At 41.8% G+C, this 14323-nt stretch overlaps 1 protein-coding gene across 1 annotated transcript; it reads right to left on the reverse strand.

Moving 5' to 3' along the window:
• Positions 1-856: 856 nt before the first annotated feature.
• Positions 857-14201, reverse strand: CKAP2 (cytoskeleton associated protein 2). Its single transcript, XM_052786200.1, has 9 exons — positions 14071-14201; positions 11979-12066; positions 9559-9634; positions 6961-7784; positions 5139-5325; positions 4375-4542; positions 3759-3831; positions 2632-3025; positions 857-1740 (listed from the first exon to the last, which is right to left on the reverse strand). Exons 1-9 carry the CDS (start codon positions 14129-14131, stop codon positions 1503-1505), a joined length of 2109 nt encoding a protein of 702 aa, XP_052642160.1. The 5' UTR covers positions 14132-14201; the 3' UTR covers positions 857-1502.
• Positions 14202-14323: the final 122 nt, after the last annotated feature.

Consider the following 14323-nt stretch of genomic DNA (forward strand, 5'->3'; position numbering starts at 1 on the left):
GAGGATAAAACGCCGATTTACTCAGAGGCTGAAAAATAAACACGCTGATTCATTTACTTGAAAACTCTGAAGGCACCTAAGCGATGACTAATGATGGCGGATGGCTCCTTTACCCTGCAGGGGGGCGGGAAGCCAAAACCCGCCCCGAACCCCCCCTTCAAGCCCCGCCGGGCCCTCAACGCGTGAGGCGGTACTCACCTCAGAGGGCCACGCAAACCGCCGGCGCCTCCGGGAAAGGCCCTCAGGCAAGCCCAGCGCCCGGTCCACGGCCCGGTCGGGTAGAACCGCCGGCCTCCCCACACCAGGCAGGAGGACGGGCCGCTGCCTCGGAGGCCGGGCGGGAACGGAGAGGGGGCGGACGCCCCGCCCGCCGCCCCCTCTCCGTTCCCGCCCGGCCTCCGAGGCAGGGAGGGGGCGGCCATGACAGCCCGGCTTCCATGGAAGCTTTCCCGCTTTTGTTCCTCAGAACAAGCCAGTAGGGCTTATACGTGGTATTTATTAACAATAAACAGCACCCCCCACAGACGGAAACGCAATGGAGATGCAGAGAGCGCGTCCCTTCCGCGAACAGAAGATTCTAGCTAGCCCTAAGGACCCAAGGGCTGTTTAAGCGCTGAAATGGGAATGCTCAGCTAAGGTTTAAGTTACAGTTCATGTAAACTCCGCGTACTGAAGGTACGGCAACAGTCATACGTTCTGCTTCTGCTGAACGTGGAAAAATTTCACGATGTTCTGCTCTGACAGTTCACTTCCAGAAACAGGTTAAAATAATTTTCAGAATTCTAGTTTCAGGCTTACAGCCACATTCCACAATTAGTTTCCTGCCTAAAGCCCATAAAGAAAGAACAAATAGAACTCAGTTGATTAGTTTAATAAATCTACCATATTACAGACTAATGCAAACCAACATTAGAAGTCACATAGTAATTAGTGTATCAGACCTCATGTAGGGGAGAGTACTTGATAGTGAATAATCCCAGCAACTAAAGGGATTAAACTCAGTTTTGTTGAAATACCCCCTAAAAATGGATACAACAGTTTAAACTTAGTGTACGCCTTAGCAGCTGGTTTCAGTTTTCAAACCAGAATGTTGCTGTAGTGGATGCTACCCTATTGGAATGCCTACATTATTTTTGTTTCTTAAACTAAAAGTTAGATTATGCAATTCTAATTGCAACAGGAAAACAGTAGATATTAGCAATATACTAAAAGCAAACTGTTATATGAAGTGTTAAACCTAGTCCTTAATTCAATTTAATGAATCACATTTAACATGAAGACACTGATGTTTATAAGTACTAAAACAGATCAGTTTTACCACAATTTTTAAAAGGCAGATCATAAATTCAGAAGTTTAGTAACTCAGGCAGTCAAATTTCATCTTAAGCCATCCATGCAAGTTTTAGATAGCTCCTTTCTCACAGCTACTAAAAACAAACACTCCCCAATTACCCTTAAAAACGATACAATCTTTAACCCCCCTGTAGCATTAATACTATTTTTTACTCTTCCACTTCAGCACTTGTTTCTTTGAGCACGATGCTCTGTTTGTGGATAAATTCAGTGGCTTGTGATTCCCATTCTCCCAGCTGTTCAAATGAAGAGACACATGGATCTTGATCTTTAACAGTATCCAACAGCTTGCACATCTTCTCCCGAATGCGTTGAGAATATCGCAAAGGGGTTACAATTTTCAGGTCTTTAGCACTGGAGTCATTTGCCTCATGGTGCATCTTCACACTTAGGAAAAGAAAAAAAAAAAAAAAAAATCACTAAACATAGGCACACCATCAAACAAATTACCTCTGTAGCATCTAGCAGAAACAGCAAGTCATGATTCCTATTCAACTCTATCCCATTCCCATAGACAAAGGAAATGGGAAACAAGCCCTTTCCCATTCATACAGTGAAAACCAGATGTACAAACTCTTTTCTTGGGCAAAATATTTTAATCTGCAGAACCTCCTGAAAAGAGTTTCCAAAGGAAGATTCCCCCTCCCATTCCATCAGAGCGAAACTGTCCTTCCTGCTATGAGGGATAGCAGACAGCTGCCAGGAGTCCAGCTTCATCAGATGCCAAAGCTGAGCACAACTTTCCTAAGTCTGCTATCTTAGAAGGAGCCTCGTGGCAAAGAAGAATGTAAATGTCATCTGTTTTGTCCCGAGATTACTACCCAGATTTTTGCCTCAAGATATAACTAAGATAATATTTACAGGACAGTTACATCTTGTGCACTTCTGTGTTGTACAACATACAACCACATCTACATTTGAAAAGGGGAAGACTGGAGATACCTGCTTTCTCTTTACCTAGCTCAGTGTAGAACTGCTACTGCCATGTGGGCTGTGGGAAGAGATCCTAAACCTGGAATTTATGTCTCTGCCACAAAGAGGTTTGATTACTCTGTAGTGAGGCATTCAAAAAGCAAAACAGTTTGAGCAGATAGAGGAATTTATTTAAAAAGACTTCCTTCTGAAGGCAGAGGAAACAATCCTAAAAAGCTAAGTTCTTGAGAGCTCTTAACTAGGTGTTCACAAATGCAGTGCCTTGCCTCCCTGTTTCAACAGGATACAAACATTACTGTTGCCCCAGACACTGCAAACTTTCCATAGTTACCCAAAGTATCTTACCTTTCCAAGTATGGCGTGGCAGATGCATTATATCTCATTAAATAAGATGTGTCATTCTCCTTCTCAGGAGAGAAGGATATGGCTATATCTTCTACCGCATCCTGATTCTGCTCTTCTGTTTCACATTTTCCTTTCTTTTTTGCACGTTCTTTAGTCTTGTGCTTTTTATTCTTTTTTGGCAAGATCTCTTGTCTCGGTTTCAAGTCTAAATCCATTTCTTCTTTTTTGATCACTTCGCTGCTAATCTCCACCTTCTTGTCATCACTATCTGCTTTTTGGTCGTCATCATCAGAGCCAAGATCCTTGAAGGCCTCCTGAACCTGCTCTACAGATGAATTTGGTTCCTTGCTGACTTCTACTACCTCACTTAAATGACCTTCTATCACAGTTCCCCCTAAAATTGAAATATTGAAGAAAGTACAGGTGTGATTAGTTACAACTAAAGAGAAGTTAATGTTTTAGAAAGATCTCTGAAATCTTAAAGCTTTACATGAGAACGAAAGTTAAGTATGTGTTGAGTCTGAGCCACAGCAATTTAAGTTACTAATGATTTTAGTCACATTCAAGAACCTGCAACATGAACACTCAGGCTAAGTACATCCTGAGAAGTCATTCTCTTCCTTCCCAAGCACAGAAGGTCTGCACGAGTATGTCAGTCAGTTTCTGGGATCAAATACTTGTGAGGTTTTCTTATACTGAACAGGAACGTATATGGCTACTTTGCTTCCAAAATTTGAGCATTTACCACCTTTAACTGACACTATGCCATAACACAACCATGCATCTGCTAGTGCAGGAGTTTATGTGTCAGAGGCAACTGATTTTTAGCTCACAAGAATGTTTTTATTTACTCTTTGATTATCAGGCTAAAATAGCTGGACAACATTGCTTTGATAGAGTTTAAGTAGAAAGTTTGAATATGAAAGTATCACCACTACTCATTTTAACATGCCCACAATTGAAAAGGATTAGTTTAGTCAAGGTTGTTTTCAAAGACAATTGAGTACCAAACAATCACAGAGAAGTTTCCATGAAATAGAATTTAATATAGGCACAATAGTTTAAATAGTTAGCTTGTATTGCCTGTCAAGCCAGACATTTAACTAGAATAGAGTACTTGGACTTACCATCCTCAGACTTAAAAAGGCTTTCAGTATTTTTCATAGTATCTATTAGCGTGTGTCGTAGTTCATCTTTAGGCTGGAAAAAAGTTATGTTGTTTTAGAAAAACAATTCTGAAATGAGTCATCATTTCAGCTTATTTGGTATAACAGTTGCAGGGAAAGTGGTACAGGCCACATGATATTCATGTTATAAACCCTTTATTTAATGCTGTTCAGACATAAGTCAGAACACAAGTGAATCCTGCATTTTCTGGATTTGGTGCACTAAGGCTGTATTTGATGCCCTGAAACCTTGCTGATATTAAAGCACAGGAATTAAGTCCATCAATGAACGTAAACTTAAGTTCTGTTCTGGGTTTCTAGTGATACTAGAAGCCTCAGTCCTTACTTTCTTCTAGGCAGAACATCATATGGTATTTTGATGATCCTAAACCTTTCTTCTTAAAAGTAGTTTCTACAGCTGTTACAGAGCAAACAAATATTTTTACGTTCAAGTAGGTCATATACTTCTCCTCCTACTATAAAAGGACTTAAAGTGAGAAGTAGTTGTATTTTATATACACCATACTTTCATGCCTTCATATTTGTTAAATCTCAAACTTCCAGACAAGCTGCTTACCATCGCTCCTGCCAAAATGGCCTCCTCGTAGACAGCAATAAGCTTCTCAAGAGGGCCCATCTGTTCAAGACGCATACAACAGATCCAATATTTTGCAAGCTTTTTAGCCCCAGGAATGCTGCGTGTCAGATCTTCCAACATGGCACGTACTTCATCGCCTTGACATCCCTGAAGTCAACACAGGAGCAGAGATTTAAGTGCAGCGAACATTTTGAGGTGCTGTATTTTAACTGGATTTGAACTAGAAAACAAGTATTTTTTCTTTCTTTGGAGAGTAACCCCAAAAGTTGAAGATGGCAAGTATTTCCAAGACTGAACTATGAACTTGAGCAGAATTGTCATTCACCTACTCTTCCAAATGAGAATTATTTATACAGTATTGTAAGAAGAAGGGATAGTAGAATGCATAGACATCTTCAGAACTACTTAAAACAGACTTTTTCAGAAGTCCAGGCAAGTTTCTGCAAATGCAAACTTGTTTTAGATTAATTACTTCATAGCTACTCTCATTACATTATAGCTTTTCTACTTTATTATGTTACCATTATTACTGTGGTATTGCCTAATCTTATTGGGTAGTTCAGTAAGTTAGTGAAGCTTAAGTGAGAACTAATTTCTTTAGATGTCAGCAAAAAACTACTCTATTGCTTAACTTAGGGAGCAGTGAGTCCCCTGCATCTGATTCACAGGTCCAGCACACCCATAGGACTTGCATGTTGTAGGGACCTATATGATTAGAACTTGGTAGGCAAGGGACTGAATACCTGTTCAGTTAACTGCAGACATTCTGCAAGAGTCTTGTTGACTTTTTCACTATGTAATACATGCTCTAAAGAATCACCAGAAGAGAGTTCTTGTTCTTCACTTTTAGACTGGGCTCTCAGAAGCACAGATATAGGAGGTCTCCTCATCACTCTTCCTCTAGATGACCTCCATTCATCCAGGCGAGCCCTGCATTTAAGAATATTATTAGCTGAAGTGACAGATGTTTTATAATTTTTTACATTGACTGACACTATCTAGGGTAAGTCATACAAAGATGTACTTTCCAGATAGTCCTCGAGTCCTCCCCCTTTAATCCTAAAAAGAATACAGCTGCCATTTAGACCTGCATGGAAATTTCAGAACCATACATATCACTATCTGCTTTAGGTAGCTATCAGGTCAGAACACTTCAATCTCTCCCTTTCCAGCAGCAAGGAGAGACTTAGGCTACAGACCCTTTTTTTCAAGGGAGAGTAAAAAGTACTTCTGATTTATTCATTTGTGCCACCTCCCTTCCCTAATCCCACTTCAAACCAGAAAACTAGAAACTATCTCTAAAAACACAAAGCATGGAGAGCAGCCCAGAAAAACCTTACACGCAAGATCTGAAATCTGAAACTGATGTATAAGTGTAATTCACTCTTCATATATATTTCATTTCAACCCCATCCCCCTAGACCACCAATTTTTAGTAAATGTGACTTTCTACAAGGAGCACTACCAAGAATACTAAATAACTTTTAGATTGTGAATCTTCACCCCATCACCTAACCTGCATTCACCAAGCTGAAAAACACATCACTGACAAGTGCACTCCTTCAGTCCATAAACACACTCATTTCTATATACATCCTGCATCAGTCATCTTTTTGTTTTTTTTAAAAGTGTGCCACTTTTTTTAAAGTATGCATATGCAATTCACTTACAGGATTATCTGTCATGCCTAAGGCTGTCTCAACACTTAGCCTAAAAACCAGACAGCTTGAGCAATATGCCTTTTCTATTTATAACCACACAGGACAAGCTGTAAGCCTGAAAAGCTGCTGCAATTAGTCTGAATCCTGATTTCTCAGTATTAAGTTGTCATGGTTTAACCCCAGCCAGCAACTAAACACCACGCAGCCGCTCACTCACTGCCCCCCACCCAGGGGGATGGGGGAGAAAATCGGGAAAAGAAGCAAAACCCATGGGTTGAGATAAGAACGGTTTAATAGAACAGAAAAGAAGAAACTAATAATGATAATGATAACACTAATAAAATGACAACAGCAATAATGAAAGGATTGGAATATACAAATGATGCGCAGTGCAATTGCTCACCACCCGCCGACCGACACCCAGCCAGTCCCCGAGCAGCGATTCCCCGCCCCCCCCTCCCCAGTTCCTATACTAGATGGGATGTCCCATGGTATGGAATACGCTGTTGGCCAGTTTGGGTCAGGTGCCCTGGCTGTGTCCTGTGCCAACTTCTTGTGCCCCTCCAGCTTTCTCGCTGGCTGGGCATGAGAAGCTGAAAAATCCTTGACTTGAGTCTAAACACTACTTTGCAACAACTGAAAACATCAGTGTTATCAACATTCTTCGCATACTGAACTCAAAACATAGCACTGTACCAGCTACTAGGAAGACAGTTAACTCTATCCCAGCTGAAACCAGGACATAAGTCTACAGTTTCAGTGGACTGCCCTTGAGCATCAAGTTCAAACACTCAGTTCTCTTATTTTTCAGCAAATCTACACCAAGAAATAGATGAAAATAGGTATTCTTGGAAAGAAGGTCTAAATACCTCCCAAGATCAAGCTACAACAGTAATTCAGTTACCTTCTCACTTCTGCTGTCTCTTTTGGCAGAACAGATTTTCTGTTGCCATTAGTTTTAGAATTCCATCCCGACTTTGTATCAGGATCAACAGAAATTGGTTTTGCTGGAGCTTCTGGTCTTGCATCTTCACAAAAATCTGCACTTTTCTTCACTCCTAGCACTCTGCAGTCAGAACTGTTAGAAGCAGCTTTTGGTGGCTGTGGTCCCCTTCTACCAGTCATTTTTTGGACTGTTACTTTCTTTGGTGCTACAGCAGATGTTGGTTGCCGTTTCTTCAGACTGGACTGTGAGTTAATAGCAGCTTTGTCAGATGGTTTGCTCTGGAATTGGAGGGCACCATTTGGGTTTACAGAATTAGGGTAGTTTGTGACTTTGGTGGTCTTTAGAACTACACTACAGCTGCTGGTGGACAAAGAACTTGCTGCTGGTTTGGTGGCAGAAGGACGAAGCTTCTTCTTGTCTGGCAAAGAACTCTTCTCACCCTCACTTTTTGGTGCTTTTCGGAAGGAGTTTATCTTGGATTGAATAACTCTGCCACGATATGTACCAAGCACTGGTTTCTTTGGTAGGCCGATAGTTGACTTTTGTTTTTCTGCGATCAATTGCTTCTCTTTTATGCTTTTTATTTGCAAGAAGGACTTGCTGAGTGACACATGCTGAGATTTTATTTCAGTAACTTCATCCTTGGAAGCATGATCTTCAGGATAATTTGTCCCTGATATGGAATTTGTCAGTGTGATTGTGGAAGAGTTTAAAATAACATTTTTCTCTGAGGTTCCATTTGATTGGTCCCATAACAGTTTATTAGCATTCTCTTTATTTTCCTGAAATCAAAAGCATATCCATGGAGATATGTTAGAAGTACATTCATGCTGCGTGTTACTTGTTTCCAAAGAGTTTTTCACTCATTTGCAGGACTAAAGTGATTAACAGTAAATGCCATTTTAAAAGTATCTACGAAAGTAGTGTACATATACTGAGTAGAGAGAGTATTTGTCAACTATTATTGCAGAATTCACATCAAAAAAATCAAATAAGGGTTGTTTAAACTCTGCCTTGGAAGTAAGAAGGCCTGAGGGCTACTGTCTCCTTACAGAAACAAAACTCTCAAAGCAACTGCTGGCTTTTAACTGCCAAAATCACCTTCTAAGGAAAGTCATAAAGTAGAAACTTGCTTTAGGCTGTATATAGTCAAAAACAGTATCACAGTTTGCATACCCCATCACTTAATGGCAGCACCATTCCTCTGCTTAGTGTGGATAGCCTAACACAAGGTAGTGAGTAAAGCCTTTAATTAGGGCATTAGGATATGTTACCAGAAGACGGAGAATTTTTCTTACTAATGAGCTGTAGGATACTGTAGTTAAGAATAGACACTTGAGTTTTATATGGCGTTACTACTCTCTGAAACTCTCAACCCTGTGTTCTCAGCATAACTCTAGCCCAGATGCCATGAGAAGTAGCACCTAGTCTTTTCCTCCAAAGAAGATGCTCTACAGCACCTAATTCAGCATCATCCAAGCAGCAGCTTATGGAATACTGAAATATCCAAAGGCAGGAAAAAAAACATGTGAATGACACATGGAAGTCTGCAGAAGCTGATACTCTTCTCCTTTAAGGAGGATGCCCTTGAACTTTAAGAAAACTACACCACATCTCACTTCTAGGTCTGTCATTCAGGCTTAGAAGTTAGATTTGACCGAGCCAATAACTAGAGTTTGAGTACAAGGGCTGTTGTTTCAGGAAGCTATGTAGTTTAACTCAACTTTAAAAATAACATAAGACATTAAGACAGACCAAAATATCACCCTTCAGGAAATTTCTAAAACAACTTTGTTCTCACTTTTGGAATTTTTCCCCTCAACACTCAGTTTTGAAGTTTTAAGGGTTTTGCTTTCCTCCTCAAATAACCCCAGGTCTCTCACATCTTTCAGAACCCAAACTCAAAACCATCTAATGAGCATGGGTTTCGTGCCCAGTTTTTTTCCCTCATCTGTCCCTGAGAACAGGTCTGGAGAAGAATCTCTATTTTGCCATTTCTAAGCAGCACAACCATGTGTGTCTTAATTCTGGAAAAGTGACACAAAATGATATAGGGAAAACATTCGCTTGAACTCCAATTAGGTTAAAAAAAAAAAGACAAACCACACCACAGAAATTCAACAGTTTGTTAGTTGTTTCATTTTTTCCCAGGTAACAGAGTACAATAGAAGAATCCTCTACTCTGACAGAAGACCTTGCTCAGATTTTAAATAACTTCCCCAAGGACTGAAAATATATCCAAAAAGTTCTGAGAGTCTCAAGAAAAGTTGTTAAAATTTAATAATTCTTTCAGCAACAATGGTATCCTCTTTAACCCTGTCTCCATTCAGGTACAAGCTGAATATCAGCATGATCCGTTACATACAGTAATGCGAGAGCTCTCAAAAAACATATAAGCAGCAGTCACTGAATAAAGTCTTAAGAAACTGCACCTCTGCACCTGCAAGCTTCTCATGCTCTGGGAGTCCTATAACTTAAATACAGTTTAAGCGAGTGTAATGTTGTAGCCACAGAAACAGAGTGCCACCAGTATTTGAGTATCAGTCAAAAACTTACCATTTCTGGCTTTGGAGATATTGAGAGCTGTATTTTGTCTTGCAGTTTATTGCTAGTTGCTCTTCTAGTTCTGCTACTGCTTAAAAAAAAAATAAGAAGATATCTTAAATCATCCTGTAACATAACAAAGGAATGTATTTTTACAGTAAGTTCACATGGTCCAGGTGGCAGTCTGCAGGCTGAATTCATGCTGAAGCGTTTCTGTTCAGCTTGTACTCTTACTCCAGAAAAAATAAATGGCTAAGCAACCACTGTCAGGGCCCAGGCTGCAAAACATCCCTTCTTATACCATAAAGAGCTGGCTAACAGAGGGGAAGAAAAGTCAACAGACCCTATTTACTGCAGGGGCCATTCTCATGTTTAAGGATGAGCACAAACCTGTCTGGCCTGATGCATCTGCTACAGAAGGTCAAGTTTCTAAATGCTGCAGTTGAGGGGGAAGGGGAAGCAGCACAAGGAGTTGAAGTTCAGCTACTGCAATCATCAGAGGCCAGGCCATTTGAGGCCAGTCTGAACAAGGATACATAGTTCCTACCACACTGACAGGTTCCAAAACCTGCAGTCAGGCACCAGAGCTGGCATCAGACTACCCCGTGAGGAACAAAACCACCAAGACCAGTATTGTCTCCTAGGAACTATGAAAATGTATTGACAACTCAGAAGAAAAACATCTCAGTTTAAAGTTAAAAATCCAAATTCTTCCTCAAATGCCTCATGATACATTATATGAAACATGCGGCACTATCGCATGTGACTGAAAATTAACATTCCAGTTAGCAACTGTTATCTTTGCATCAGATTTCTGGAAGCCAGCTGAGTTGAAAATGAAGGTGAATTAGTGAAAATAAAGATAATTAGTGACTTTGAAATGCCACAAAAAGCAGTCTGCATCTTACTATCACCTCCGTGTCACCTATGATGGAGAATACATGTTAAGGGAACTGATCAGAAGGTAGAGAATCATAGAATCATTTAGGTTGGAAAAGACCTTTAAGATTGAGCCCAATCATAAACCTAACACTGCCAAGTCCACCTCTAAACCATGTCCCTAAGCACCACATCTACATGTCTTTTAAATACCTCCAGGGATGGTGACTCAACCACTTCCCTGGGCAGCCTGTTCCAGTGCTTGACAACACTTTCAGTGAAGAAATTTTTCCTAATTTCCAATCTAAACCTCCCCTGGCACAATTTGAGGCATTTCCTCTTGCCCCATCCCTTGTTACTTGGGAGAAGAGACCAACACCCAACTCACTACAACCTCCTTTCAGGTAGTCAACAGTGTGGAACAGTGGTAGCTTCACAAAAGGGAAATATCTGCAAAAGAAAAGCATTAGTCATACCCACATACGTTATAGTCTTCAGTTAATTCATTGCTTAAAACTATGAAAAGCCCTGGAATTTAATAGCCAGAGAAGAAACTGAAAACAAGGAAAAGTAAAGTAGATCAAATTCTAAATCAAGAGTATTGCTACAATGAATTGGCATTGATTTTCTAACACAAGATAGCTTTCTACAACATGAAAGCACTTGCCTTTTCCTGCTACATGAGCAAGTCTTTGACAGATTATATTTATCCTTGTCATTTAAGTGTATTTTATATTCAAAGATCATTGTTCAGTTAGATTTGTACTACCAAGTAATTCTTGCTATTGAACATGGGACCATGCCACCTCAAGTAAATAAAATGGGAAGCAAAGCTTCACATTTAGAGGGGAACAAATTTCAGACTGAAATTTACTATTTGCAAAAACATTGCTACACCATGAACTAATGTTAGACCTAGAACCTTCTGTACTCCTTCACACCACTGTCTTCTCTAAAGAAACTTCTGTTGCTTATTAGAAGGTCTTATACTAAGTGTCCAGACTTTAGAAACAGCAGGAAAACTTAAATACAAGTCAATAAAAAGAAGCACTACTAATTGGTGATAGGTGCCTACATTCTGTTTGTAGAACATTATGTCAACCTGCTGGCCATCACACAGGCTGGGTTTTATTACAGTGTATTTGCTTTTAGCAGAAAATAGTGAATTAGTAGCTATAAAAACACAATGAAGCTAGATCAAGTGCATTGTGAACACATGGAGTATAGCCTAAGTAGAAAGAGAGACAGGGGGGAAGTTATTTGCAGAAGGAAGGTTATAGAAGCAAACAGCAAAGTGGCATCTAAAATAAGAGTTCTGCCATGAAGGTATCCTGTCCAGTCTCAGTCTAGAGGAGCAGATAATATACTTCATGAATTGCATCTAACTTTTAGTATTTGCTGACAATAAAAGGACTTTAGGAAATCCATGTGGTCACCGGACTATTGCATAGTCTCACCTTTTGGTTGAGGTTCTCTGCAAGAACTGCTATTTGTGTTTTTCCCACCAACCACAGACCTTTCTAAAGGAATATAAGCCATAGCAGAGATACTACCTGATCGATGCCTGGTTTTCTTGAATGGGCATGGTAGAAAAGGTCTTTTTTCTTGATAGATATTCTTCAACTTTTTGTCGTCTTTGTTCTAGTGGGTTTAAAAAAGAAAAAGACATACTATGTTTTCAGCTAAAATAGTAATGCCAAACTTTGTCTCTTCGAAAAAAAGGAAAGGCAATTAGAAAAGCAAGACATTATGCAACATACACTGTAGATTAAGAAAGTCTTTAGTTTAATATTCACATTTTATGATGTCTTACACATTCTCTCATTTCTTGAGAAAGGCTCTATTCAAGGGACAGTTGAATGTCATTTCACAGCTATGCAAGATGGCTGTTTCACTGCATTAAGCTAAAAAACATAATTTTGTGATGGGACGAAGTCAGGCTCGCTCTGTTATCTTCTGGATGCCTGTCCAGTATTTCACATACTTACTGTTGGTTCAACAAGCACACTTTTCACTTGTGACAGTAGTAAGGTAAGGATACCACACATGAAAAATACCACGCACGTGAACCCAACTGACCATAGGCAAAATCATTTCCCTTGTCATCTGGGCATCCGCGCAACTGTTGGACCAATGGGAATGTTAATAACAGCACAAAACGATCCTAAAAAAGGTTTTAAGCCAGCTGTCACTGTCTTAATATAGAAAGTCGCTCAGAACAGGGTACCATTTCCCATGTTTTCGCTGGTTGACTGCACACCAGAGACTTACGTTCTTCATAGGACTACACTGTTGATCTTTTTCAGAGACCTTTCATTATTCCTGTAGGGAGCTAGTGACCTTGGCTTGCTGGAAGCAGCTGGGGTAAGATGGTCCTGCCACCCAAGGCAAGCTAGTCAGTCTAGACAGTTAAGACTCCAAGTCTTACAACTGTTTCACATGCAGTGGGATGCGAGAGCAAGAAGTTAAAACATTATCTTTGACTCAGAACAACAATTCCTTTGTGGCATTTGGGAACTCATGGCATTACACCATTCTCCATCACAGACAGGCTCATTCAGCAGTGGAAGTCGTCAAAGAACTTGCATATAAACCCCAACTTCTGCCCCTCCTAGGCAGGCATGAGTCACCTTTTGAATCTCTTTGCACATGTTCTCTGTCCTTCATATTTTGCCTTGCCCATTGTTCTTGATTCACACTTCAGAAATCTCTGCAAGGTCCATCAACATGTTCCCTTAATGCTGAGATATTTCTGTATTACTGAAGTTCAGTAGAGATTGCTAAAACATTATTGTCTTTGAGGGCCTGAATGTTAATCCTGAAAAGAATTAAGCACTTGATTGTGCACTCTCTGTGGTAAAAAGTTGTCCTCCCACAAAGTGGGATAATTACCCTGAGGACCTCCTCCTAGTCTGGGAGACCTGAAAAAGGCAAGTTCTTTCTCACGCACTGACACACCAAAGCCTGAAACACACAGCCAGCAGAGTGGATTGAGACTTAGGCTTGCTGCAACGCTCTGTTTCGTTTAGGATATAGTGCTTTTTTAGCACACCTGTCCAAGCCCACGCTGAACGAAGCCCGAGAGGCGGCGTACACCAGCTAGTACATCAGCGGCGGACCTGCCAAGAGATGCTGCACAGCAGCAAGCTCGGCGTGCACCCTGAGCCCCCCCGGGCACCTTCTGCTTCAGAAACTCGGCTCTCGCCGACTCCGAACAGCAAAGCCCCATCAAAAGCATTCGGTTCGTACAACTCGCAGAAGCCAAACCGCTCAGAAAATAACAAAGAGAAGAGTGCCGGTCTAGACCGGAGCATTTGGTTGTTTCAATAGGCTGCCCTTAAGTTAAGGCGTGCCTTCCGTCATGAAGGAAGGCTTTCGCCCCAGGAGCCCTGCCTGGCGGGGACAGCACCGGCCCCGGCCCTGCGGGGGGAGGAGGATGGAGTCTCACAGACCCGGTCGCAAGCTGCCAAGACCTGCCCGGTCCCCGACCCCGCCTGAGGCGCCTGCCCTCAACTCCCGCTCCCCTCTCCCACCGGCTCCTACCTTGACCGGCCGCGGCCTTACCCGGAGCTAGGCGGAGCGCTAACGACAGGCAGCCCCGGCAGCGAGCAGAGCCCGATCCAGTCCCCCTCCCCGCGACCTTACCTCGGTACGCCGGCGCGGACCTGCGGCTAGCCGGGAGCTGAGGAGAAAGACGCGCCGCCATAACCGCCCGCAGTATCAAGGCGGCTGACGACGGCCGTTTGAAACCCGCGCCGCAAAGCGCCGCCCTGATTGGTCCGGCCGCGGGGCTTGAACTGGCCAATGGCGAGCGGGAGGGCGCCCGGTGGGGCGGGGCGGGGCGGGGCGGGAGAGAGAGGCGGTGGCGGGAAGGAAGATGGCGGCCGCTCCTCAGGCG

Source organism: Harpia harpyja, chromosome 4, assembly GCF_026419915.1.
Source record: "Harpia harpyja isolate bHarHar1 chromosome 4, bHarHar1 primary haplotype, whole genome shotgun sequence".
In the NCBI taxonomy this organism is placed as follows: Eukaryota; Metazoa; Chordata; class Aves; order Accipitriformes; family Accipitridae; genus Harpia; species Harpia harpyja.